Raw genomic sequence first — 27,227 nt, 5'->3', positions numbered from 1 at the left:
GATATATGGAGATGGTTATTATGATCATCAGGGCCTAGAATCACAGCTTTCTCTACAATCGTGATCTGTACGGTTCCTTCTTGAAATAATGTAAGCAATCGGCATTCCTAGCTGCTACAAATAATCATCAAATGCCTTTGTACCTCAAGAAACGGGTCTTGGTAAATAACCGCTATTGCTTCTTAATTCCAAGGCCTATCGGGAATAGATCAGCCCAGAGAGATATAAGATAATATTGGATCATGAGGACCTTTGATGTTACTCTGTGTCCATTGTTCAGCCAGTTAATAATAGATCTAGTTATCATCGCCCTGTCTCTCTCTCTCTCTCTGTTTCTCAGTACGACCCAGGTAGACACGGTTTAGGTCACACAGGCACCCAACCATGTCTTTATCAGACTAAACCCCTCATTCTGAACGATTGAATGCAAATGATGGCAGCGCGCCATGGTGAGAATAAAACAATCACAACTCCCAGGTCGGGAACATTTTTCCAGAATCTTCTAGGACGCTGTAACATACAGATGAATCAGTTCTGAGTGTAGCCCACTGAAGTTACACACTAGTTTTCTCTTCTGTCTGTCTTTTTGTGAATCAAGAGCTCCACCTCTCCTAAAGTTGTCACGAGTCGGGGAACTACCTCCTTTCAATGTTCCCTCAATTAGGAGCAGAACGAGCGTAGTGAGGGACAGCGAGCGGTGAGGACGCCGAGGGAAGAGGCTGACTGAGCATTTAGGAGACATACAGCGAGTTTTACTTTCAAGGCATGCAGTTTAGAGAAATAGGTTGAACAACCACTCCACAAGCTCTACGGATCTGAAAACATTAGAGCAACTCGGGTGTTGATTAAAACAAAACACATTTTAGTGGATTCATTTAGAAATAGAATGGGTTCCAGAAGATACCGTTCGGAGACGCCGGGAGAAGTGAACTACCCATTCTGCTGTATTGGGGTTTGTCTGATAATTATCCTACAGTTGTGTGCTGCATTCAACTTGGATGTGGAAAACCCCACTGTCTACAGCGGACCTAATGGGAGCTACTTCGGATATTCCGTGGAATTTTACTTGACCAATTCTTCAAGGTACGTTTTTTCTTTCTTACTTGGAAGTCATTTTGCAAGTTACTGCAAACATGTTTGGACAAATTAGGCATTTGTTGGTACATTTCAGTATAGGCTCCAAGTGGAAAATGTGGGCCAAGGAGTTTAGAGGGTTTATTCTCGGGTTCACGCAAATAGCCGATCAACTAAATATTTTACAATAGCCTACATTACATAAATACAATTAATATATCTGATAATTGCACATTGTATTACATGTTCTCTTTGAATTTGGTTCGAAATCCATCCTCTCTTCACGTGCAATGAAAAAAGGTTGTCCTTATCTAGTGACTTGACCAGTGAGGGACCACCCTATGTTAGAATTGGGAATGGCCAGTGCCTCTATATAAAGCGCAATTTTTCCTATTAGAAAAAGTGTTTTAGTCAGTGTGTTGGCCACATTATTTCCTTTATGTCAGTGGTAGTTAACTACAGCTTCAATTGTAACTAAGAGCCTAAAAACAACAATATTGCTAAGATGTACACTTGTTATCATACCTCATTAAGACTTCAGCGCGCACAGCATCAGTTTTAATAGAAAACCGTCAGGGCATCTTCCATTTTAGTTCATCTCAGCCGTTGAGATTTCAAGATCACTCTGTTGCATGGATTTACCTGTGTCAACCCCTTTAAACCAATCGGCATCTGTGAGGTAGCCAGTGTGTTTGTTTTGTCTAAGGTAAAACTGAACAATTTTGGTTTAACAGGATGATTTTCTTCCACTTTTCTCTTTATAACCTAATTTACACAAATTACACCTACAAAATGTGTGTTCTGCAAGCCGGAGAGCCTGAAGCCTTTAGTTGGAATGCTGGTGTCTATAATTTAGGTAACATTGGTAATCTGTGATAATTCTATGGGCACTCTATTAGAATGCTATAGAATATAAACATATAGGATCAAAAGGAAACATCAAGCTGAGATTAAACTCAATAAAGATTACATTTGTGCCATATTTGGGAAAACCTTTTCATATAATAGTCTTTAAACTGTAATCTCATTGTCCTAAAATTGGATTTCATTCTGACCTCTAATCTCTCATTGGCTCTAAATGTCAAACAAAGAGCCAATTTGAAGCAGCTTTACCCCAACTCTGTTCTTTTGATGTGATCACCATCCACCTCTTCCTCCATACCAGACTTATTGGTCTTACTCTGAAATGCTCCTGTGCAATTTAGTGTTATGCCGCTTGGCATTAAGGGAATGTGATCTCTGTGTCTGTGTCACAAACATGCTGTGACTATTATCTCAGCGTCCTGGCATGCAGTGGCTCCATCACATCAGTCCTGTCTATACTGCTGCTGAGATCACTCATTAAGAAGGGCTTAGAGCTTATTCCAGACTTATTATGGGGTAAACAGACTACTGGAGCAGCACAGTCGATATGTGGTCAGGTAAATGGACTGATAGTCTGAAGACAGACATAGTTGATGATGGAAGATGCCCGGGTGGCCACAATGACATCCAGCAAATGACAACATCTGGTCTTTGTATCAATGACCATAGCAACAACAGCTCTTATATGAGTAGGAATGCAGCATGAGGGAAGTAAATGACATGCTGGCAGATTCACAGCTGTGTCGCTGCCATCCTGGGGCTATGTGTGTCAGAATAAGATTGCTTTGACTGAGTCGACCACCACTCATCAGTATGCAGTGTCAGCGACTCAGCCTGGACCTAGCTGTCTGCCCTGTAATTGTAATAATCATTATCCAAAGTGAAGCTAGCAGCTAGCCGGGCCACTGGGGCCAGACGCAATCAGACATCCTGGCTGGCTGTGTTTTTTTACTGTCTCGCCAGCCAGCCAGGGGTTTAGGAGAGGGGCTTTGTGCCGAGTGGGCCGCCAGTGGCTCCAGTTTCTCCTCCCCACTTCACTAGTTCCTTCGACTACAGTTCAGACACAGACAGGGTGGGATTCTCCTCCTCACTCGCTCCTTTAAGGGGCTGCTGCCATTGGTCTATATTTTTATACCAGGCAGGGGCTCTAGGTCTAGGAACACTATGATTTAGGACGTGAGGCTGGCAGTCTGTGTCAAGAGTGTATTAAATCCCCTATACCTCCCCCCTTGCCCCCTTCCTCTGGTCTGACGTAATTCAGCAGGGTCTTTAATTTACCCCCCCGTCCCCCGTCTCGTGAATGAAGTCACAGCAGCAGCTAGAGCAGCAGTCATCTCACTGGTCGATGACTTCATCTGAACGTTTAACAGCGGAGACGTCATGGCTAGGGGGAGGAGAGCTAAGACAATGTGTTGGTGAAGAACATGTCTACATGAGGGGGATACTACATTTAGCATGTATCTACCCACTGTCTTGTACTCTCACTAATGCTACTGTTCAGATGCTTGGCAAACCAGACACAGGATGAGAGCAAAGTTTAAACCTGGTCTCAAAAATCTACCTGTGACTAAATCATACATTTTTTTTCCCTCACATTTCACACGTCAGTAACATAATCCAGCAGGAAACAGAAACATACGTTTCCAGTTATCACTCGTCTTCTTCTCCGTAAGTTTTATCAGTTGTCAGACTGTCGCCCATGTCGTGGCTAGTACGGGAGTAGCTGGAATCCATGGGTGAGGTCAGTCTCTGCCTGGGATCAGGGAGGATGTCTGTGTCTGATGCAAGATGCACACACAGCACCTCTTTGACCTGTACCTGTAGGATAAACTCTTCTCTGGAAAACATAAAGCACATGCCAAAGATTCGTCTCATGGCCAGCTGTTTGAAGACTCATTTCTCTCTCGTCTCCTTCTCACCCTCTGTTTTATTTAGGAACCTCAACAGTAGCATAGGCCTACGGAAACACACAAAAGTGAGAAAGGGCGAGACAGAGCGCTCTCACACATTCATCTCCCACCCTACTACACACAGACAGACTTTCTCTGTCACTGATAGCATGGCTCCATGAGTGTATGTGTGTCTGATTCCTGTCATGCCCCCTGGCCTGGTCTAATAGAATGAAGTAAACTAGCGGACAGAGAGGACACTAGCCCTGCACTGAGACCACCGCGGTAGACTGCCTGAGAACAGGGTTCATGAACTGTGTGTCAGTTAGACACCGGCGAGACCTTATTTATGGTCCCCTGTATGTAGAGTCTACAGAGAGAAGTAGCAGCACAGTATGGGGCCTTGTAAGGACAAGGTCTTCTCCTCAACCTGACTTGGCTCTATGAATCTCAGCGAGGCCACAGCAGATCCGCCGGGCTGAGAAGGAAACTGCTTAATACCTCTCCATCCATCCAGCAGCAGCAGAAACGCATTCCTCCTTCCCTGTTTCTGGAGCCAGACAGGGATTCAGGGTGTGGACTGTTAACATGGCTGAGGTCAGAGGTCAGACTATAGATGACAGGCCTGGCTGTCCGGGATTGTCTCTGTCTGGACCGATCGATGTCTGCTTCTGGGCCGTATATTTATGTTATTCATCCCAATAACAGCAGGCAGTCCTGTCCCTCTAGAAAAGACGATATATCAAGAGACAATTTTAACTTGGATGAAGTGAGATAATGTGAACCCTAGGAAGAGTAGCATCTGCAAAAAGCTAATGGTGATCCAAAGAAAGAAATAATCTGGGAATCACAAATGTTGTGTGCTGAGCTGAATGGGGTCTGTCTGTCTCTGTCTTTCTTGTGGGTGTAATTATGTACAGATTGCGTTGGAAGGCAGTCATAAGGAGATATTTAGTCATGGATGCCTCTGATGATGATGATGATGATGACACCGTTCCCCATCCCATCCCTACCACGTGTTTGAGATGGGCTTGGTGGCGTTCTCCATTAGATCATGGAAGGTTTAACTGTGTCGTACCCAGATCGAAGTCATGTCATCATTCATGTTGGTCACTTTCCTGGAGTTTACCCTCTTAAATAAGGTTTCTGCTAAACCAATATTAATACTGGACCGGGGGCGGTGTTAGCTGCTAAAACAGAAATATTTTCTGTGTCTGCACTGTCTCCCTCACCATATGATCAAGCAGATTTCTGGTATTGTTTTCATTGTTGCTCTTTTCGTTTGTGAGATTCTGTTTATAAATCACAGTTGGTGTGAGGGATGGACGTTGTTTAAATTGGGCCTGTGCATTTGGGTTGCCAAGGTATTCTTCACTCAGGTTCTCTGCTCTGCGATTAGCTGCTTTTCATGGCCCTCTGTGTTGGACAATGGGGCTCTTTGTGTGAATGTTTGCTGTTTTCCATCTGAGAAACTTTCCATGTGACTCCCATGTTCTTTATTTATTTATTTATTCACTTTTTAAAAGGCCTATTTGAGTCTTTCTCTGTTCTCGCTTCAGGCCTGTGAGGTTGGTCTGATCATTCTGTATTATAATAATCATTTGGGGGTGCTTATATTTGTCCTATTACACACAAGTGTGTAATGAAAATGCGTATTTGTGCATATCCCAACTCCCCCAGGGAATGCCTTGCTCAAGGTCACAGTGACATTTTATATATTTTTCACCTTGTCAGCTCTGGTATTCAAACCAGCAACCTTTCGGTTACTGGCCCAACGCCCTACCCTCAAAGCTACCTGCTGACCCAGTGTGTTGTTTTAAAGGTTAATGGGGACATGTTTAGCCTGCTGACCGGGGCCCAGAAACACCCCAGGAATCTTTAACTGCCAGCAGTCCTGGTTTCTTTTGCCCTATTAGGGTCAAAAAGGGACTCCATTCATTGTACAGACTTGTAATGGCACTCTCCTTTTGGGGAAATGGATCTAGCCAGACCAAACATCGGAATCAAAATAGAGTTATTGCCATCATTCCAGTTCAGATTCAAATCTTGAATTACAATTTTAGTATTTATTAGGATCCCCATTACTCTTCCTGGGGTCCACACAGGAATAAAACAATTACATCAAAACAACAGTCTACATCATAAATAAAATGACATTATTACTCTATTACAACTTTAATATAACATTTACAATATTAAAATGATACAATGCTTGTGTGTTTGTAGAGCGTGTGAGCGTGCGAAATGGAATTGACCACAGTGCTGCTACTCTCGCGGTCAATGTTTGCGCAAGGGGGTACTTGGGAGACAACAGAGACAATTTGTGTGCAGACAGCTGTGGTGAATGGGAGTGAATGAGAGGTGATCAGAGGGATGGCTGTGTGACTCTCCTTCCGTCAGCCCCACTGTCTTCCCCTTTAGAGGTATAAAGGACTGGACCCCCCCTTGGTGGTCACTGTGGAGAGGTGTGAATGGCCTGGTGTTAAAAACATCCCTCATTGTGTTTTTGGGGTCTGTGGGGGTGTGTGACTAGGGGTTTGGGGATTTTTTTTTTTCAGGGCTGGGTTGCAATTTGGCATCATATAGTCTCTTTAACCTCAGCTCCACGTTTAGGGTGTTTGAAATGACCATCTTGCCACTTGTGAAACCCTTGTGAAATGACAATGCCTGGTGGTTTTGCTGAATGAGCCACAGTGTTTAGAAAGAGCTATGTCTCTAAGATCCTCACTAGCATGCAACACCTACATAATATGAGGATGATTGATTTAGATTTTTTTTGACACCTTTATATAACTAGGCAAGTCAGTTAAGAACAAATTCTTATTTTCAATGATGGCCTAGGAACAGTGGCCATCATTGTCAGCTCAGGGATTCGATCTTGCAACCTTTCAGTTACTAGTCCAACGCTCTAAACACTAGGCCACCTGCTGCCCCATTAACATTGAGCCCATAATCACAAATCAGCCCATAATCACAAATCAAGTCTAAAGCAATCCAAACCACAGGTGTATTTGTTTTACAATGGAACTGAGGGTATCAGAGCCACGGAATACATGAAGACGAATGGGAAAATCCACCCATATTTCAAAGATCAGTGTCGCTGTATGTTAGAGTACAGGGGACTGGCAGACTGCACTGACTAAGTCACTCTGGATAAGAGCATCTGCTAAATTACCAAAATATAAATGTAAAATGTATTCACCAGTGCTGCTTTCTCCCTGTCACTAATACTAAACAGCAGTGTAGTGTAGTTAGCTCTCTGCACCTGGGACATCAGGCTGCTGAATAGCCACCACTAGTCAGCGACCGACTCCACCCTGGCCCCCTGCTAGTCCCCTGGACACTCCCCACCCTCTATGATCACTTACCTTACCTGCTGCTCCCCCTATTGACATTCTTGCCCCCCCCCCAACGGCATTCATCACTGGTGCAGTTGTTAATATGTATATTATTACATTTTAAAATAAACATTTGTTTTGTTTTTATTTCATTTGGTCCCCACACGGCCTCAGTGGTCCTGCTTCTCCCCCTATGGTCACCCCCCCCACCCCTAAACAGTCTTTACTCTGCCTCCACCCCAACGGACATGTATTTATTCATCTCTGCTACTGTTGTTATTATGTATATAGTGCTATTGCTATTGTTGTTTTTATTACCATTAGGTTGGAGCTCGAAGCCTAAGATTTTCACTGTACCCTGCAATCACACCTGCAACCCTGTACATGTGATTATTAAACACTGAATCTGAATCTGCTGTTGACTTGCAGGCCTCCTGCTGTACTGAACTAACGTCCTTTGGGAGAAAATGTTTTTGCAGTGACATTAAGATCCGGTTCTGGAGAGGGGGGAATGTTTATCAGATCAACATTGGTGGGTAGTTTTTGTTGTAACTGCTGCTGTTGAAGTACAGTATTCAAAATGGGAGTGTGAGACAAACAAGGTTTAAACCTGATTGCTGGGCAGTTTGGTTTTGGAAATTTGGGGTAAATTTATAGAAAGGAAACCATAATGAGATAGGAACTCTTCAATACCCCTCAAAATAAAAAAGTTCAGAGCAGGTTCCTACCTCATTTACAGTAATTTGGTTCCTACTGTAGCAGCTGACTGTATGGCTATATTAGTACCATTTGGGATGCAGCCTATGAATGAGTGTTCTGTACAGTGTTCTCTCTTTCAGCATTAGCCATCCCAGCAGACACTGCTACTCTCATCATCTTCCTCTGTGTCTGGCCCAGAGGAGTAAGAAGGTCCTGGACAGCAGTACTGAGCGTGAGTGTGTGTGTAGAACTGAAGGATGACCAGACAGAATAGCAGTTGGGAGACAGTCCGTCTCCTGGTCTGGCCTTGGCTTGGACCGAACCGAAGATCGTGTGTCAGACTGAAGGCCGTGTGTCACGGCTCTACATGGTCCAAAAGAAGTCGTTATTATAGTACAGCACATTTAACTGGTATTCCCTCCACAGTGACACAGTGAGTCATAAATACTTCCAGTAATTCGGTCTAGTGATAATGTGACAATGTCATATTTGGTGTTCTTGTGATGATCCCATTTGACAGTTTGTTGGCATTGCTGACTGAAGACCCTCTTGTACAGTAATGCATTATCTTAAATGTATTTGCGTCAGTTCGCCAAGGCTGTGCGGCAGCCGGTTCCTCAAAGCGGAAGAGGAAAACAGTTGCTGCTGTAACAGTTTACTCGTTGTGTTTGGGCACTGGCCAGATCTCAATATCTGCTGCTGGAGAGAGAGAGAGAGGTCAAGAGCTCCACAGATTCAGTTTGAGTCACTGTACTTGAGTTAGTTCGGTTTCCCCTTGTTGTGAGGAGATGATTTTGAAGAGTTAGTTGAGTGACTGCATTTGTGATTTTGTTCATGAAGTCCCATCCCAAGTTGAGGTTTGGACCAACGCTTTTGAAGGCTGTTCTACTTATTATTTGTAACTGTTTGTGGAGCAGAGGGCCTCAACCAACCCACTATCACAGATTATTGTGAAATAGACACAAAACACTTATTGGAAATTTGGCATAGTAACTGCACACAAAAAAGTTGTGTCCAGTACACAATTTTGTATACAGTGCATTTCAATTACAGATAGAGAGTGGGTTGCTTAGATAGTTTACCCAAATTACAAAATGACATATTGGTTTCCTTACCCTGTAAGCAGTCTATGGACAAGGTATGACAGCAATCCATGCTTTGGTTTAGTTTCCCTGGCACTGTTTCCACATGCTAACAGTGCCAGGGAAACTAAACCAAAGCATGGATTGCTGTCATACCTTGTCCATAGACTGCTTACAGGGTAAGGAAACCAATATGTCATTTTGTAATTTTCTTTCTGGGGGGGGGCAGTTACTATGCCAAATTCCCAATAAGTATTTTGTGTCTATTTCACAATCCGTGGTTGAGGTCCTCTGCTCCACAGGAGGAGGGAGGTTGTTCGGGGAGGATGTGTGGGCACATAACAATCCAAACATTGTGTGTTCGAATCACATCATGGACAACTTTAGCATTTTAGCTAATTACCAACTTTGTAACTAGTTACTACTTTTTAACTATGTAACTATCATGTTACATAAATTTGTTGCCTCAACAGTGCATCTTGAGCTAACTCTTCTGTTGGCAGTTTTCTTTTTTTCCTTCTTTACTTTTTTTAAACCTTTATTTAACCTCTATTTAACTAGCCAAGTCAGTTAAGAACAAATTCTTATTTACAATGACGGCCTACACCGGCCAAACCTGGACGATGCTGGGCCAATTGTGCGCCGCCCTATGGGACTCCCAATCACGGGTGGTTGTGTTACTGCCTGGAATCTAACCAGGGTCTGTAGTGACGCCTCAAGCACTGAGATGCAGTGCCTTAGACCGCTGCGCTACTCGGGAGCCCAGGGCAGTTTTCTTTACTGTATTCCAGGTGATTCCTGCCTTCTTAATTTAATGCTCCAGTCCTCCTGCCCTTTTTCCAATCTTTATATCATATGTAGGCCTGCCAGTCCCCTGGGCATCTGTCTGTGCCATACCATTCCCATTGCATCCAGGGTTAACGACTGCAGATGGTGACTGCAGCCATCCGGCCCGCCACTGGCATGCCAACAAAATGTGAATGTGTTTTTCCCGGCTGGCTTAAAGCAATTATAATAGTGTTCAAGTGACATAAGCTTTGCAGCTGGGAGGAAGACCATTAACTGTGGAATGGGTAAAAAGCTGTGTTTGGGTGGCAAGGGGGCGAGAGGAATTTGGCTTCTGACTGCCTCTCTCTAACCTCATCAGAAACTCCATTGGGTTTAAGCCTGGGAAGATCAGTAGTAGATCAACGGTTTCCATCATTTATATATTACCCCTTAATTTGTCAACCCTGTATAAACAGTGGGAGCAACCAGTGGAATTATTGCCTCGCTTATGTATTGTTTAACATTTCTGCTGATTGCAGTAGCAATCATTTATACTGGGGAGTCTGTTTATGGCCTCAACACTAGCAGCCTAAACCAATGAATTTAAAGCTGGAACCATCAGACTGAGGTAGGTTGGGGTCATTAGTGTGTTTCTGATGGCGTAGGTGGGTCTCGCTTTGGGAGATGCAGAGAAGCCACAAATGTTTTTCTTGCTTCCACCTACGCTCCTTCCGAACAATATTCCCAGCAGTAGATTGCTCAAGGTCTCCTTATTAAACCGTTGGCTATGCTGTAGTTTTTTTTATTGCAACATGAAAACATGCTGCCAAAAAATTATATATTCTTTTCTGAAAATATGTCAAAATTGTTCAATGAAGAGTACCCTTCCTATGATGGCACTACTGTGGGTTTCTTGGCTTGGCTGAGATGCACTGTCTGACCCTAAACCAAACCTCTACCATCATGTTTCTATAGCACTGGGGCTGTCACCTCCACACTGGCTATGACAACATCAGAGCGGTGATGAATCTGCTGGCCATTCTAGAACCCAGGGGCAGACTGGGACAAGAATTCAGCCCTGGCATTTTATCCACACCAGCCCACATCACTATGGAGCCTGTCTTCTTAAGCCATATATGTTATAAAAGCCAAGCTAATGACAGGCTATATTGCAAATTAGTGCCTGTCATGTGTTCCCCTGCATCAACACCTACCCTAAGTGTTAATTACTATTACAGAGCTCCAGACTTAACAGTTTCCTCTGGTGTCAGTGGTGCCACTGACTTTTACAGTTGGTGGCACCAGGACCCAAATCACGAGTAATCATCTTATAAAGTCATTCATAGTGCGTTATTAAGAACTATAATAAAATCAAATCAAATTTTATTGGTCACATACACATATTTAGCAGATGTTATTGTGGGTGTAGCAAAATGCTTGTGTCCTTAGCTCCAACATGGCCGCTTGGTCATTGGTCATCCATATATTTATATGTATACACTACCGTTGAAAAGTTAAGGGTCACTTAGAAATGTCCTTGTTTTTGACAGAAAAACATATTTTTTGTCCATTAAAATAACATCAAATTGATCAGAAATACAGTGTAGACATTGTTAATGTTGTAAATGACTATTGTAGCTGGAAATGGCAGATTTTTTTATGGAATATCTACAAAGGCGTACAGAGGCCCATTATCAGCAACCATCACTCCTGTGTTCCAATGGTACGTTGTGTTAGCTAATCCAAGTTTATCATTTTAAAAGGCTAATTGATCATTAGAAACCCTTTTTGCAATTCTGTTAGCACAGCTGAAAACTGTTGTTCTGATTAAGGAAGCAATAAAACTGGCCTTCTTTAGACTAGTTGAGTATCTGGAGCATCAGCATTTGTGGGTTCGATTACAGGCTCAAAATGGCCAGAAACAAAGATCTTTCTTCTGAAACTAGTCAGTCTATTCTTGTTCTGAGAAATGAAGGCTATTCCATGCAAGAAATTGCCAAGAAACTGAAGATCTCGTACAACGCTGTGTACTACTCCCTTCACAGAACAGTGCCAACTGTCTCTAACCAGAATAGAAAGAGGAGTGGGAGGCCCCGGTGCACAACTGAGCAAGAGGACAAGTACATTAGTGTCTAGTTTGAGAAACAGATGCCTCACAAGTCCTCAACTAGCAGCTTCATTAAATAGTACCCGCAAAACACCAGTCTCAACGTGAACAGTGAAGAGGCTGTTGACATTGAGACTGGTGTTTTGCGGGTACTATTTAATGAAGCTGCCAGTTGAGGACTTGTGAGGCATCTGTTTCTCAAACTAGACACTCTAATGTACTTGTCCTCTTGCTCAGTTGTGCATCGGGGCAGTGCGATGGCGATTGCATCGTCTGTGGATCTATTGGGGCGGTAAGCAAATTGAAGTGGGTCTAGGGTGTCATGTAAGGTAGAGGTGATACCCTAAACTAGCCTCTCAAAGCACTTCCTGATGACAGAAGTGAGTGCTACGAGGCAATAGTCATTTAGTTCAGTTACCTTTGCTTTCTTGGGTACGGGAACAATAGTGGAAATCTTGAAGCAAGTGGGGACAGCAGACTGGCATAGGGAGAGATTGAATATGTACGTAAACACTCCAGACAGCTGGTCTGCGCATGCTCTGAGATTCCGGCTAGGAATGCCGTCTGGGCCGGCAGCCTTGCGAGGGTTAACATGCTTAAATGTCTTACTCACTTCAGCCACGGAAAAGGAGAGCCCACAGTCCTTAGGGGTGGGCCACGTCAGTGGCCCTGTGTTATCCTCAAAGCGGGTGAAGAAGGTGTTTAGCTTGGCCGGAAGCAAGACGTCGGTGTCCGCGACATGGCTGGTTTTCCCTTTGTAGTCCGTGATTGTCCTGTTGCATACATCTCGTGTCTGAGCCGTTGAATTGCGACTCCACTTTGTCTCTGTACTGACATTTTGCCTGTTTGATTGCCTTACGGAGGGAATAACTACACTGTTTGTATTCAGCTATTTCGCCTGTCACCTTGCCATGGTTAAATGCGGTGGTTCGTGCTTTCAGTTTTGCCGTGAATTCTGCCATCTATCCACGGTTTCTGGTTTGGGTAGGTTTTAATAGTCACAGTAGGAACAACATTCCCTATGCTCTTTCTGATGAACTCAGTCACCGTATCCGTGAATTCGTCGATGTTGTTCTCAGAGGCTATCCGGAACATATCCCAGTCCACGTGATCAAAACAGTCTTGAAACATGCATTTCTATTGATCAGACCAGCGCTGAATAAAACGTAGCATGGGTACTTCCTGTTTGAATTGGAATCGTGATCAGATTTGCCGACATAAGGGCGGAGGAGGGTGTAAACATTTCGAAAAGTTGTTTCATCTAACACATCCATGCAGGAATGCAGGATTCAAGCTGTTTTGTTAAACCCAATCCAGTTATTGTCATGAATTCTGTGTTGACAATTAGACCATAGTTGCTATGTTTTACTCCAGGATTTCCAGATGTATGCAATTCATTTCTATTGAAAAAATAAATACATCTTTATGTGCACTAACTAATATCATAGGCTAATTAATTTGGGGTTCAACACCTGAGGAAGTGGAAACTCAAAACACATTAACTAGATCGCTTACTCTAAATATAATATCCACTGCTAGACATGTATTCATCCAACAGTAAATATAATGTCCCCAATTATTTTTTTTCAGTTGTAGGCTATGACCCATGAGGCCCATAGGCCTATGCCCTCGCAATGGCTGTTGCACATCTATATCTCAAAGCCATATCAAATATGGTGGTTGTAAAATAGTTGCTGTTGAGAAATAAAAAATTACAGGAATCATGAGGATAATGTTTGACCAAATCATGGTTTTTGCCGCCCAATAAATAGGAAGTTTTGAGTGAGGTGACTATGTAGAATGTGCTTTTTCCACGTTTATAGGCACCCTTTTCGTTTTTTAAGATCCATGACCTTGGCTGTCTAACTGATGACAGTCGAAGCAGGTCTCTTTGCTGATGTTTGTCTTTGAATGTGAGCTTGCATGACCTCAGCTCAGCCTACAGAAAACAGGGCTGGTCCATCTTGGTAGGGGGACTGGATGTTGCCCACTGATCAGTCCAAAGGCTCATTATAGATTAGTATAACAGATATTGCCAAAATCTTAGAATCTTAACGGGCACATGGGCCGTGTCAGCCATGTCACCTTTTTTCATTGTTTTATTTTTATATGTAAAAATATATATTTTTTTTTCTGTCCATTTCGAGCAGCCCATCTGGCAGTTGCCAGAAGGCCAATCTGCTCCTGCTTGGCATATTAAACCTCTACATATAATGTAGAACTCTTACTTCTTTTCTGAATCTCTGAGATCACTCATTCAAATTCTGATGTAGATATTGTAATGACGTCCCCCTGAGTTCCTAAAACAGTCAACTACATTCTCTGTAGATTTGAAAGTGCCTGGTGTATGCACAAAGCATCCGAAATGACTGCCCCTTTCCACTACACCTCCCCTTTGCTCTGTCTTAATCCTCAGAGGGCCAGACGGTCTCCTCCCTCCATATACACATAAAGCCGTTTCTAAATCCAGCAATCAGCCAACTACACTTAGGTCTTTATGAAAATGCTAATGCTAGCGAGACTGATCCCCTGCCAGATAAAGGCCCATTAAATGATAATTGTTCCTTATTTACAATACTTTCAGATCACTATCAAGGTGTGAGTGGGTGTGTGGGTGGTGAGGTAGTGAAAACACACCCCTGTTTCCAGTTTGCTGATGAAAGCCTTTTCCCCTCGTTTTGTTGTTTCCTGAGTTTTTTCCCTTTGAAATGATATCCTCACCGAATACTGTTGGCCTGTATTCAGATCAGATTCTCAATAGATGTAGTAAGCCTACCATCTTTGGCTTGTTTTTTTCCCCGCTTACTGTCTTTGTTTAAATTTACACTGGACAAGGATTTGTAAAAAAAAAAATGAATATTTGACTGTACTCATCCTAATTTTTACATCTTCAAATTATGCAATATTGAATTACATTTGTTGAAAGTGTCTTACTCAAAAGTCCAGCCAAAATGTATGTGTTTATCTTTCTAGGAGTTGAAGAAAGCAAAGGGTGACTTTTTCTCTGTGGATCTGAATGTTTGCGTCGGAGTCATCTCTTCCTGTCATAATAAGCACTGAAATATGAATGGCCAAATCAGATCCCCACAGCATTGTGGTCTATTAATTAACACGTGATGAACCAAAGAATATGCTATGGAGTTCATATGAACACATTTTTGCCAAACTTCTTTGTGTGTTTATAAATGTGAAGAGGGAATTAATCCGTGACGGCGAAGGTTCTCTGGGATTTCCATTATTCTACAGGTGGAGCAACGTTAGCTGCTCTTCAGGGAGCATCCCTCACACACACACACACACACGCCCGGAAACCGGTAAACTCCCTCTCTCTCTCTCTCTGAGCCAGATGCCATGTTTTTAGTTCCCTCTTCAAAATTTTAAAAAACGATGGATTTCTGCCCTTCGTTTTGGTTGGGTTGCTCTGTATCTCTTTTGAGATAATGCGACCAGTCAGACCACCACTGGTTATAGTGTGACATTAAATCCATGTCCTCAGATTCATGACCTTGCCCTGCGTTTGGCCTCAGTATGTTTTCAACACCATAAGGTTTAGCTGACACCTACTCCTTCCAGGTTCTCAGTGTAGTCTCCTACAAACCCTGATTCTATGCAGAAAGTATTAAAGTCATGGCCAATGTCTAAATCCTAACTAAGATGACACTGTGGCAAGGGTGACCAAAGATGTTTGACTAAAGCTGGTTTCAGAGTTCAGGGTGGCTCCTCTGGACTCTGTCTGGACCCTGCTGGGTAGTTGTCCCCTGAGGGAAGATGTTAAACATAGCGGTACCGTAAACTACCTCACATCATTGGGTGACTGACCTGGAGCAGGAAAGGGTGTGCTCTTCCTGTTTTAGGAAGACCCCTCAGGCTCTACTCCACTCATTGCCCTCTTCTCTTCCCTCTGTCTTTTGCCCACTTCACTGTCCAGCACCATGCCAGTGGTGATAGGATAATTGGAGCCGCAATGAGGTAATGGCTACACTGTGCTGGTTCAGCCAGACTGTCTACTGGAAAAAATGTCTGTCAATTTAGCCATGGCTCTTAGTCCTGGTTCAGTGGTTCGTCTCAAAGTTCTCATTCACAAGCATTTCGCTACACACGCAATAACATCTGCTAAATATGTGTATGTGACCAATAAAATGTTATTTGATTCCGTGGCTGTCTTTGTTTCTCCGTCATTGAATATTCTGTCCTTGTGATCTTTAGCCTGGTTGGCTGGTCCTCAGACTCACCTGTAAGACCACACATGTTGCTTGGGTTCATGCTATCCGGGATCCTTGGGACGTCCAAAGCCCCATTGAAGTTGACATTTGAAATGGTGAAGGTAAGGGTTAGGTAAGGGTTATTGTTAGGGTAGAATTAGGGTTAGGGTTTAAGGTAGTGACTTTCCAAGGATCTCGAATAGCACTTATCATGTTGCTGGTGGATCTGGTGAAGGGGTTCTTTGTTCTGTCTTTATGTTTACCACAAGGTTACAGCAGCTAGATGTCTGTCTCAGACCTGTCTTTACGTATACCACAGGGTTACAGCAGCTAGATGTCTGTCCCAGACCTGTCTTTACGTTTACCACAGGGTTATAGCAGCTAGATGTCTGTCTCAGACCTGTCTTTACGTATACCACAGGGTTACAGCAGCTAGATGTCTGTCCCAGACCTGTCTTTACGTTTACCACAGGGTTACAGCAGCTAGATGTCTGTCCCAGACCTGTCTTTACGTTTACCACAGGGTTATAGCAGCTAGATGTCTGTCTCAGACCTGTCTTTACGTATACCACAGGGTTACAGCAGCTAGATGTCTGTCCCAGACCTGTCTTTACGTTTACCACAGGGTTATAGCAGCTAGATGTCTGTCCCAGACCTGTCTACGTTTACCACAGGGTTACAGCAGCTAGATGTCTGTCTCAGACCTGTCTTTACGTATACCACAGGGTTACAGCAGCTAGATGTCTGTCCCAGACCTGTCTACGTTTACCACAGGGTTACAGCAGCTAGATGTCTGTCCCAGACCTGTCTTTACGTATACCACAGGGTTACAGCAGCTAGATGTCTGTCCCAGACCTGTCTTTACGTTTACCACAGGGTTACAGCAGCTAGATGTCTGTCCCAGACCTGTCTACGTTTACCACAGGGTTACAGCAGCTAGATGTCTGTCCCAGACCTGTCTACGTTTACCACAGGGTTACAGCAGCTAGATGTCTGTCTCAGACCTGTCTTTACGTATACCACAGGGTTACAGCAGCTAGATGTCTGTCCCAGACCTGTCTACGTTTACCACAGGGTTACAGCAGCTAGATGTCTGTCCCAGACCTGTCTTTACGTATACCACAGGGTTACAGCAGCTAGATGTCTGTCCCAGACCTGTCTTTACGTTTACCACAGGGTTACAGCAGCTAGATGTCTGTCCCAGACCTGTCTTTACGTTTACCACAGGGTTACAGCAGCTAGATGTCTGTCCCAGACCTGTCTTTACGTATACCACAGGGTTACAGCAGCTAGATGTCTGTCCCAGACCTGTCTTTACGTTTACCACAGGGTTATAGCAGCTAGATGTCTGTCCCAGACCTGTCTACGTTTACCACAGGGTTACAGCAGCTAGATGTCTGTCCCAGACCTGTCTTTACGTTTACCACAGGGTTACAGCAGCTAGATGTCTGTCCCAGACCTGTCTTTACGTTTACCACAGGGTTACAGCAGCTAGATGTCTGTCCCAGACCTGTCTACGTTTACCACAGGGTTACAGCAGCTAGATGTCTGTCTCAGACCTGTCTTTACGTTTACCACAGGGTTACAGCAGCTAGATGTCTGTCCCAGACCTGTCTACGTTTACCACAGGGTTACAGCAGCTAGATGTCTGTCCCAGACCTGTCTTTACGTTTACCACAGGGTTACAGCAGCTAGATGTCTGTCCCAGACCTGTCTACGTTTACCACAGGGTTACAGCAGCTAGATGTCTGTCCCAGACCTGTCTTTACGTTTACCACAGGGTTACAGCAGCTAGATGTCTGTCCCAGACCTGTCTTTACGTTTACCACAGGGTTACAGCAGCTACATGTCTGTCCCAGACCTGTCTTTACGTTTACCACAGGGTTACAGCAGCTAGATGTCTGTCCCAGACCTGTCTTTTACGTTTACCACAGGGTTACAGCAGCTAGATGTCTGTCCCAGACCTGTCTACGTTTACCACAGGGTTACAGCAGCTAGATGTCTGTCCCAGACCTGTCTTTACGTTTACCACAGGGTTACAGCAGCTACATGTCTGTCCCAGACCTGTCTTTACGTTTACCACAGGGTTACAGCAGCTAGATGTCTGTCCCAGACCTGTCTTTACGTTTACCACAGGGTTACAGCAGCTAGATGTCTGTCCCAGACCTGTCTACGTTTACCACAGGGTTACAGCAGCTAGATGTCTGTCCCAGACCTGTCTTTACGTTTACCACAGGGTTACAGCAGCTAGATGTCTGTCCCAGACCTGTCTTTACGTTTACCACAGGGTTACAGCAGCTAGATGTCTGTCCCAGACCTGTCTACGTTTACCACAGGGTTACAGCAGCTAGATGTCTGTCCCAGACCTGTCTTTACGTTTACCACAGGGTTACAGCAGCTAGATGTCTGTCCCAGACCTGTCTATGTTTACCACAGGGTTACAGCTGCTAGATGTCTGTCCCAGACCTGTCTTTACGTTTACCACAGGGTTATAGCAGCTAGATGTCTGTCCCAGACCTGTCTACGTTTACCACAGAGTTACAGCAGCTAGATGTCTGTCCCAGACCTGTCTTTACGTATACCACAGGGTTACAGCAGCTAGATGTCTGTCCCAGACCTGTCTTTACGTTTACCACAGGGTTACAGCAGCTAGATGTCTGTCCCAGACCTGTCTTTACGTTTACCACAGGGTTACAGCAGCTAGATGTCTGTCCCAGACCTGTCTACGTTTACCACAGGGTTACAGCAGCTAGATGTCTGTCCCAGACCTGTCTTTACGTTTACCACAGGGTTACAGCAGCTACATGTCTGTCCCAGACCTGTCTTTACGTTTACCACAGGGTTACAGCAGCTAGATGTCTGTCCCAGACCTGTCTTTACGTTTACCACAGGGTTACAGCAGCTAGATGTCTGTCCCAGACCTGTCTACGTTTACCACAGGGTTACAGCAGCTAGATGTCTGTCCCAGACCTGTCTTTACGTTTACCACAGGGTTACAGCAGCTAGATGTCTGTCCCAGACCTGTCTTTACGTTTACCACAGGGTTACAGCAGCTAGATGTCTGTCCCAGACCTGTCTACGTTTACCACAGGGTTACAGCAGCTAGATGTCTGTCCCAGACCTGTCTTTACGTTTACCACAGGGTTACAGCAGCTAGATGTCTGTCCCAGACCTGTCTATGTTTACCACAGGGTTACAGCTGCTAGATGTCTGTCCCAGACCTGTCTTTACGTTTACCACAGGGTTATAGCAGCTAGATGTCTGTCCCAGACCTGTCTACGTTTACCACAGAGTTACAGCAGCTAGATGTCTGTCCCAGACCTGTCTTTACGTATACCACAGGGTTACAGCAGCTAGATGTCTGTCCCAGACCTGTCTTTACGTTTACCACAGGGTTACAGCAGCTAGATGTCTGTCCCAGACCTGTCTACGTTTACCACAGGGTTACAGCAGCTAGATGTCTGTCCCAGACCTGTCTTTACGTTTACCACAGGGTTACAGCAGCTAGATGTCTGTCCCAGACCTGTCTTTACGTTTACCACAGGGTTACAGCAGCTAGATGTCTGTCCCAGACCTGTCTTTACGTTTACCACAGGGTTACAGCAGCTAGATGTCTGTCCCAGACCTGGCTTTACGTTTAGCTTACTGCAGGGTTAGATGGGTTAGCTAGATGTCTGTCTAGAGGAACAGGGCCATACAGCTGTGGAAACAACAGTGTGACTCCACTTAGGCTGTTTGCTTTCTTGTTTTCACATCCAATTTGCCCCACGGGGATCTCTCCGTTGTGTGTGTGTGTGTTTGATGGAGAGAGCGGGAGAGAATGTCACATGCGCACATGTTTCAGCAACAATTACACATGGTTACAATATTATGTAACAGTACTGTGGTGGAACCTGTTAAAATGTTTTTGAAGTAGGGGTATAGCTTTGTGAGCAGTAAAACGTGTGTACCGGCTCTGCAACATGCTAAAACTGTTGACTGGGAGGTGTTGAAGGCATTTTTAAATTCATACCAGACCAAGAGTAGATCTTAACCAATTACATAAAAAGACTACAGGTAGCATTAGCAAACCAATCTCGCTGATCTAGGTTGCCATACCTCAGCTGTTATGTTGCTGAGGGAGGTAGCAGGTCAGGTAGAGTTGACATAGTGACATTTGAATGACCGAATGTTTCTTCTCTCTCCTAACAGTGTCAGTGTGTTGATCGGTGCTCCCAAGGCCAATACCAGCCAGCGCAACATCACAGAGGGCGGGTCCGTGTACTACTGCCCATGGAGTCTCGGCCAATCAGAGTGCCACAACATTGAGTTTGACAATCAAGGTAAACCCGGTCATTGGCAGACTACGATCAGTGTGACTTCACTACTTTAGGTCCTGAACATACCTCCTCACTGTCTGAACTTGATTTAAATCAGATTTTAAGATGATAAATTACACAGACTTACTTAATCACAAATGTACATGACGCGTGAAGACATGCTGTTTCAGCAGATTTGATGATTCCATAGCATAATGACAACTGTCCTTCAGTTCCTGTAACACATACCACGTATCTCCTCATGTAGTCCTGACTGGTGACTCGAGAGCTTGAGACTCTTGCGACTGTTGTGAACTGGAGATTTTAGAGGATGGTTACACACAGTAAAGCCGGTCAAGCCGCTCAAATCCCTTCTTAAAGCCACTGGTCCATGTCCACCATGCTTTGGTGGCCGACAGGTGATCATCTGTCACTGTTCTACTCCACTGATACTCCTTTGTTTGACACGTTGGTTCCTGGAAACTAGATGATCCCTTTGAGCATGTCATTAGTGTCTTTCTTTTTGGGACGAAAAGAATAACGGAGTGTTTTAGACAAGGGTATCTTCCCTTTAGGCTAGATACAATATGTGGTGTTCTGTCCCAACCCCAGGTGCTGTAGGGAAATAAACGGCAAATAAACAGTTGAAATAAAAGAAATGTCGCTACATACAACGACAATACAGTGCATTCGGGAAGTATTCAGACCCCTTCCCTTTTTCCACATTTTGTTACGTTACAACCTTATTCTAAAATGTATTAAATAAAAAATGTTCCTCATCAATCTATACACAATATTCCATTATGACAGTGACATTAAAAAAAAAATTGCAAATGTATCCAAAATTAAAAACAGAAATACCTTATTTACATAAGTATTCAGACCCTTTGCTATGAGACTCAAAATTGAGCTCAGGTACATCCTGTTTCCATTGATCATCCTTGGAGACTTAAATCTCCCTCACTAACTTTAAGCATCAGCTATCTGAGCAGCTTACCGATCGCTGCAGCTGTATACAGCCCATCTGTAAATAGCCCATCCAACTACCTACCTCATCCCCATATGGTTTTTATTAACTTTTTTTGCTCTTTTGCACACCAGTATTTCTACTTGCACGTCATCATCTGCACATCTATCACTCCAGTGTTAATTTGCTAAATTGTAATTACTTCGCTACTATTGGCCTATTTATTGCCATACCTCCTTACTCCATTTGCACACACTGTATATAGCTTTTTCTATTGTGTTATTGACTGTACTTTTGTTTATCCCATGTGTAACTCTGTGTTGTTTTTTGTCGCACTGCTTGGCTTTATCTTGGCCAGGTCGCAGTTGTAAATGAGAACTTGTTCTCAACTGGCCTACCTGGTTAAATAAAGGTGAAATAAAAAAATAAAAATCCTTGATGTTTCTACAACTTCATGTGGAGTACAGAGAGATCCTTGATGAAAACCTGCTCAAGAGTGCTCAGGATCTCAGACTGGGGCAAAGGTTCACCTTCCAACAGGACAACAACCCAAAGCTCACAGCCAAGACAATGAAGGAGTGGCTTCAGGACAAGTTTCTGAATGTCTTTGAGTGGTCCAGCCAGAGGCCGGACTCAAACCCGATCAAACATCTCTAGAGAGACCTGAAAATGGCTGTGCAGTGACGCTCCCCATCCAATCCAGACAGGGGTTGAGAGGATCTGCAGAGAAAAATGGGAGAAACTCCCCCAATACAGGTGTGCCAAGCTTGTAGCATCATACCCAAGAAGACTTGAGGCTGTAATCGCTGCCAAAGGTCTTTCAACAAAGTACTGAGTAAAGGGTCTGAATATTTCTGTAAATGTGATATTTCAGTTTTCATTTCGTTTGGAAAAAGTCAAGGGGTCTGAATACTTTCCGAATGCACTGTAGATACAATGATATATACTGGGTGTACAAAACATTATTGAGTCGCAACCCCCCCCCCCCCACCCCCCCCTTTGCCCTCAGAACAGCCTGCACCCCCCCCCCCCACCCCCCCTTTGCCCTCAGAACAGCCTGCACCCCCCCCCCCCCACAAATTTTTTTAAAAGAAGGCTGGATGTCTTTTGGTTGGTAGACCATTCTTGATACACATGGGAAACAGTTGAGTGTGAAAAACCCAGCAGCGTTGCAGTTCTTGTTACACTCAAACCGGTGCGCCTGGCACCTCCTACCATACCCCATTCAAAGGCATTTAAATATTTTGTCTTGCCCATTCACCCTCTGAATAGCACACATGCACAATCCATTTCTCAATTGTCTCAAGGCCTAAAAATCCTTCTTTAACCTGTCTCCTCCCCTTCATCTACACTGATTTTGAAGTGGATTTAACAAGTGACATCAATAAGGGATCATAGCTTTCACCTGGTCAGTCTATGTCATGGAAAGAGCAGTTCCTAATGTTTTGTACACTCGGTGCATTTGGTCTAGCGGATATTGCCAACAAGCTTCATTTGAACCTGAATGTAAAAAGGTAGAATGACAGTAAGAGTCCCTGGTTGATGGGTCAACGATCATGCACTATTCAGAGAAGTGGAGCAATGTTCCAGTGACTGGACAGTTGAAGGAGCCTTTTGCCTTTAGAGGAATGAGTAACGAGTAAGTTAGAATGACAGAGCTATCAAAGAGAAATCTGCTGTGTATTGCGTAAATTAGATCATCCTTTCTCTGACACGCGCACACACACACACGCGCACACACACACACGCGCACACACACACGCACACACACACACACACACACACACACACACACACACACACACACACACACACACACACACACACACACACACACACACACACACACCACTGTCCTATGTCCATGGATAGTGGTGTGTGGGTGTGTGTGCGCTCCCCAGTCAGTGCAGCGGGGGACTGTTGGCTTGTTTCCTGGGAAATCAAAGAGAAGAGTGCTGAGAGCCAAGACTGATTTACTGGCCATAAGGCACATTAGAGGAGAAATATTCCACTGCAGCAGATTTCTGTTTTCACAAGCCCCGTTTAACAGTTGATTTGAAGGAATCCAAATGCAGGTCGCCTCTTTCTTCTGGTGTTTTCCTTCCCTTTTCTCTAGCAACAGATTATAAAATGTGTTGCACATCCTTGGATGCTGGCGCAGGGCCATGATCGTCACAGTGATGTAATGTGCGGCAGGCGAGAAGCAGGGCATTGGGGTGAAGGATAGTCCCTTGGGGTTTTAGACAGTGTGTACTTCATTTTACTTAATGGGCTTTGAAAGCACTCATTTGATTTGTGTGGAAGAGCCAATTCAGACATCTGGACTGGCATACAAGAACATAGCACCTCTGTCTGTATGACATAGAAGATATGTTTTCCTTTAGTTTCTTATGACATGGCTAGAGCTCAGCTGACTGTGGTATATATTATACTGCTAATATATTAGTATTGACGCTTTTTATGAGAGGTGTGTCTATTTGTGTGACATTTTTCAGGTTCTTCCCTAAGTGTGGGTGAGGTCTTCCTTGAGCCTGACCGAGGGTACAGGCCCATTTAATTAGAGCCTCCTAATTGGGTCAAAGTGGTCATGGGAGAGCCTCCTCCACCCCTCCTCGCCTACCTCTCCACTTCCCCTTCCCCTTCCACTAAGATAAGGAAATACTGCCCAGGGATCTGAGGGAGAGAAAGAGGGAGGAAACCAGAGCCCTGTCTCTCCATCTCTCAATCTGACCCTCTTCCTCCGGCCAGTAACTCCCCCAGGGCCAGCTGATGTGATGAGTGGATTTTGCCATTTTTCTTTGACCCCATCCGCCCTGCACTCTAACCCAAGATACAGGCTCTAAACTCCTCTAATGGGTCTCCTCTCGCACAGTTCAAAGGGGGGAGTGTCTGTGGACACACTCCAGACCTCACCCCATCCCATCCACCCCTCTGCTGTCCTATCCCAGGAGAGAGAGGGGTAGAGAGGCACTAGTCACTGCAGTACTTCTACCCAAGTCTACCCAAGTTCACTGAAATAACATTACATGACATGTTATTGCGACATGTGTCTGCTAGCTTTTTCTTCAGATCTTGTTTGTATCAACCCGTGTTAGGCTTTGGGCACTTTTGCATGACTCAGGCTGACTTGTCTTGTCTAGCCTCTTAACCGACTGATCTTTTCATCTCTCCATCTGTCACACTGTATGAACGCCAATGTACTGTCTCTGACATGGACAATAAGAGCAGTGACAGACTCTGAGCTCAGCCGCTCAGTGTAGTTAGAGAACACTCCAAAACCCTGCATGTTTTTTGTTGTTGTTGCCATTTTTGCCTTATGGCTGACAGTCTTGTACTTTGAACGTAGCGATGACGTCACTTACATAACTGTAGAGATGTCATGTTGAATATTATTTTCTGTTTTACCATGACCAAGTGCTTAAGAAGAGTCCGACAACTATATTGTTCTGAAATGTGAATAAAATGTCTTTCCCTGCTCATACTCATGGTTGTAGTGTGGGGTAGTGTGTCCCAAACACACATGCTTGTTTGGCTTGCTTGTCTCCTCAGTGTCACCCCCTTCACTTTATCAAAACAGAGGCCCCTGAGTTATGAAAACAGGAGGAAAGTATGCTTCAGGGAGAGGGACTGTGACGTGTGTAGTGCAAATGATTGCAGTGCAGTTGAAGAAACAAGTCTCTTAGATCTTTTAATGTGTTAGGCATGTTATTTGTTGTATCGCTAAAGTGTGTCTTTCCACACGTGAAGGAGTGGCACACATGTATCCCGGTAGGGAACAGGGGTGCTGTGTGCCCATGAGTAATGCTGGAGAGAAAGCCTGGTGATACAGTAAATCTGCTGTGCTGTTATTAAAGGGCCCTAATCCCCACTTCTTTCTTAGCTGGGCAGGGGGAGATCAAACTCCCTGAGAGAGGGATAAAGAGAGGAGGGAGGGAGGGAGTGAGAAAGAGGGAGACTGAGAAAGAAAGCGAAATAGAGGGAGAGAGTAGACAGGAGAGAGACTATTAGAGAAAGAGGAGAGTGTGCCTGAGCAGGGATGACTGAGGTTGCTAGGAGGAAACAGAGCCAGAGCGTTTGTTTTCCTTGGACACAGCCCCCCCTCTTTCTGTCTTTCCACCAAGACACAGAGCAGAGCAGGCCCTCACCCAGATCCAGAGATCTCAGAGCTGGCTGGGGCCCGGGTGGAGGAGGAGGCTGACGCACAGTCTACTTTCCTCACGTCCACAGGTCACACTCTCTGGCTCTCACCACCAGGCCCCCTTTCCAACAGATGGATATGGCTCTATTGCAACACGCTTATGGTTTAACTGTAGAGAATAGTGATTGGGAAAAGAGAAGTAGGCTGGGGTGCGCTTGCTGAGCTGCTGGTGTTAGTGGTTCAGAATCCAAATTAAATTTGTTTGGTACAAGTTCCACTGGATACGTCTTGTCTGAATTCCAAGCCTTTAGAAAACTTGTTACAGGATGTTTCATGGTATGTGAACTGTATAAACCAATTTGTGTTTGGATTTTGTTTCTCACCATAGCAACACAGATGTTGCATCAGTCTTGCCAATAAAACATCCTGTTTGAACCTGACTCCACAGGCCATCTGTCTTGTCACCTGCTCCTGTCCTGTCAGAGAGGCAAGCGTCCTAAATGGCACCCTATTCCCTACATAGTGCACTACTCTGGTCAAAGGTAGTGCACTATATAGGAAAAAGTCTTCCATTTGGTAACGCTCTGGGTTACAGGCCAGGTGGCCAAAAAGAGCCAGGTCACGCCAGAGAACTGTCTCGAGTTGACATCTGAACAGTGAGGACAGGAACTATATTGCGGCATGAGGCTCTGGTGAACACCAAGGTTTTCCTCTAGATCCTAGATACATACAGCCCCTGAACATTGAGTACCAAATACTTTCAAGTTTTTTGCTATGTTCGTCTCTGGAATGTTCTTCATGAGAAACTCGGTGTGTGTTTAATGATGCAGTATGTAAGTTCTGTAGTGCCAGATGACTAGATGTTTGGATGACGTTGTCTGGAGGAGAACTACAATGATTCATTAGGGACTTTTTTTAGTCGTCACTCATTCACTCGGTTATTTTTCTGTTCCTCCCAGGGGACCGAACAGTCACACTCAACAACACAGACTACCAGGCTGAAGTCAAGTCCCACCAGTGGTTCGGCGCCACCGTCCGTTCCCATGGCGACACCATTCTGGTAAGATGACCCTCACTGACTCAGAGACAGGGGTGGAGAAAGTCAGTTTACTTTCAACTTTGGTCTCTACAGCTCAGAGTCCCTCAACTGTTAATGGATTGTATATGTTAATTGTTCAAAGTTTGTCTTAAAGGTCTGTGTCAATCAGTTTGTTGTGACTGTTCCAATTTTCACCTCCAGCCTCTCTCAGGAGAAGTGTTTTGCGCTCCTGTGACTTCAAAGTTGAGACACCTGTATTTTTTCCTGATTGTGTGGGACGTAACCTGGATTTAGTTACACGGTTACTTTGCTCCAGATGTAACATTGACCTCTCTCTGGGTCTCCATCGAGTTCAACGGGGTGTTGCTGTAACTGACCAAAAACTCCCCCCTCTACCTCCCCCCTCCTATAGGCCTGCGCCCCTCTGTACTCCTGGAGAACCAAAGAAGACATGCCCCAGTCAGATATCACAGGAACCTGCTACCTCTCTGTCAAGAACTTCACTAAGTTTGTGGAATATGCTCCCTGTCGCACAGGTCATTATTTTCTGTTATGTTATGTTATACATTTCCCATTAAGACACTGCTGTTCTCTCTGCCAGCCAACTACCCCACCACCACTACAGGTGACTCCTGTGGCCTACCTCTGACACGGCAGCTGTCCACACAGCAGGCTATTAGAGAGGGGTTAAGTGGAGTGCCCGAGGGCCACAACAGACGGGATGTTTAGAGTCTCAAGTAACAATACTGAGTAACCACTTCC

The 27,227-nt window shown here is 44.5% G+C and overlaps 1 protein-coding gene across 1 annotated transcript in view; it reads left to right on the top strand.

Annotated features, from left to right (window-relative positions):
• Positions 1-581: 581 nt before the first annotated feature.
• itga5 (integrin, alpha 5 (fibronectin receptor, alpha polypeptide)) overlaps positions 582-27,227 on the top strand; it is a 55,198-nt gene continuing 28,552 nt past the window's right edge. Inside the window, exons 1-4 of the mRNA XM_029722811.1 lie at positions 582-1,083; positions 20,215-20,345; positions 26,386-26,486; positions 26,878-27,001. Coding sequence (XP_029578671.1) covers positions 887-1,083; positions 20,215-20,345; positions 26,386-26,486; positions 26,878-27,001 — 553 coding nt within the window. The 5' untranslated portion in view covers positions 582-886. The remainder of the gene's footprint in view (positions 1,084-20,214; positions 20,346-26,385; positions 26,487-26,877; positions 27,002-27,227) is intronic.

Source organism: Salmo trutta, chromosome 30 (assembly GCF_901001165.1).
Source record: "Salmo trutta chromosome 30, fSalTru1.1, whole genome shotgun sequence".
Classification (NCBI taxonomy): Eukaryota; Metazoa; Chordata; class Actinopteri; order Salmoniformes; family Salmonidae; genus Salmo; species Salmo trutta.
Note: the sequence above shows the minus strand (reverse complement) of the source record. Positions and strands in the feature narration are given on the sequence as shown.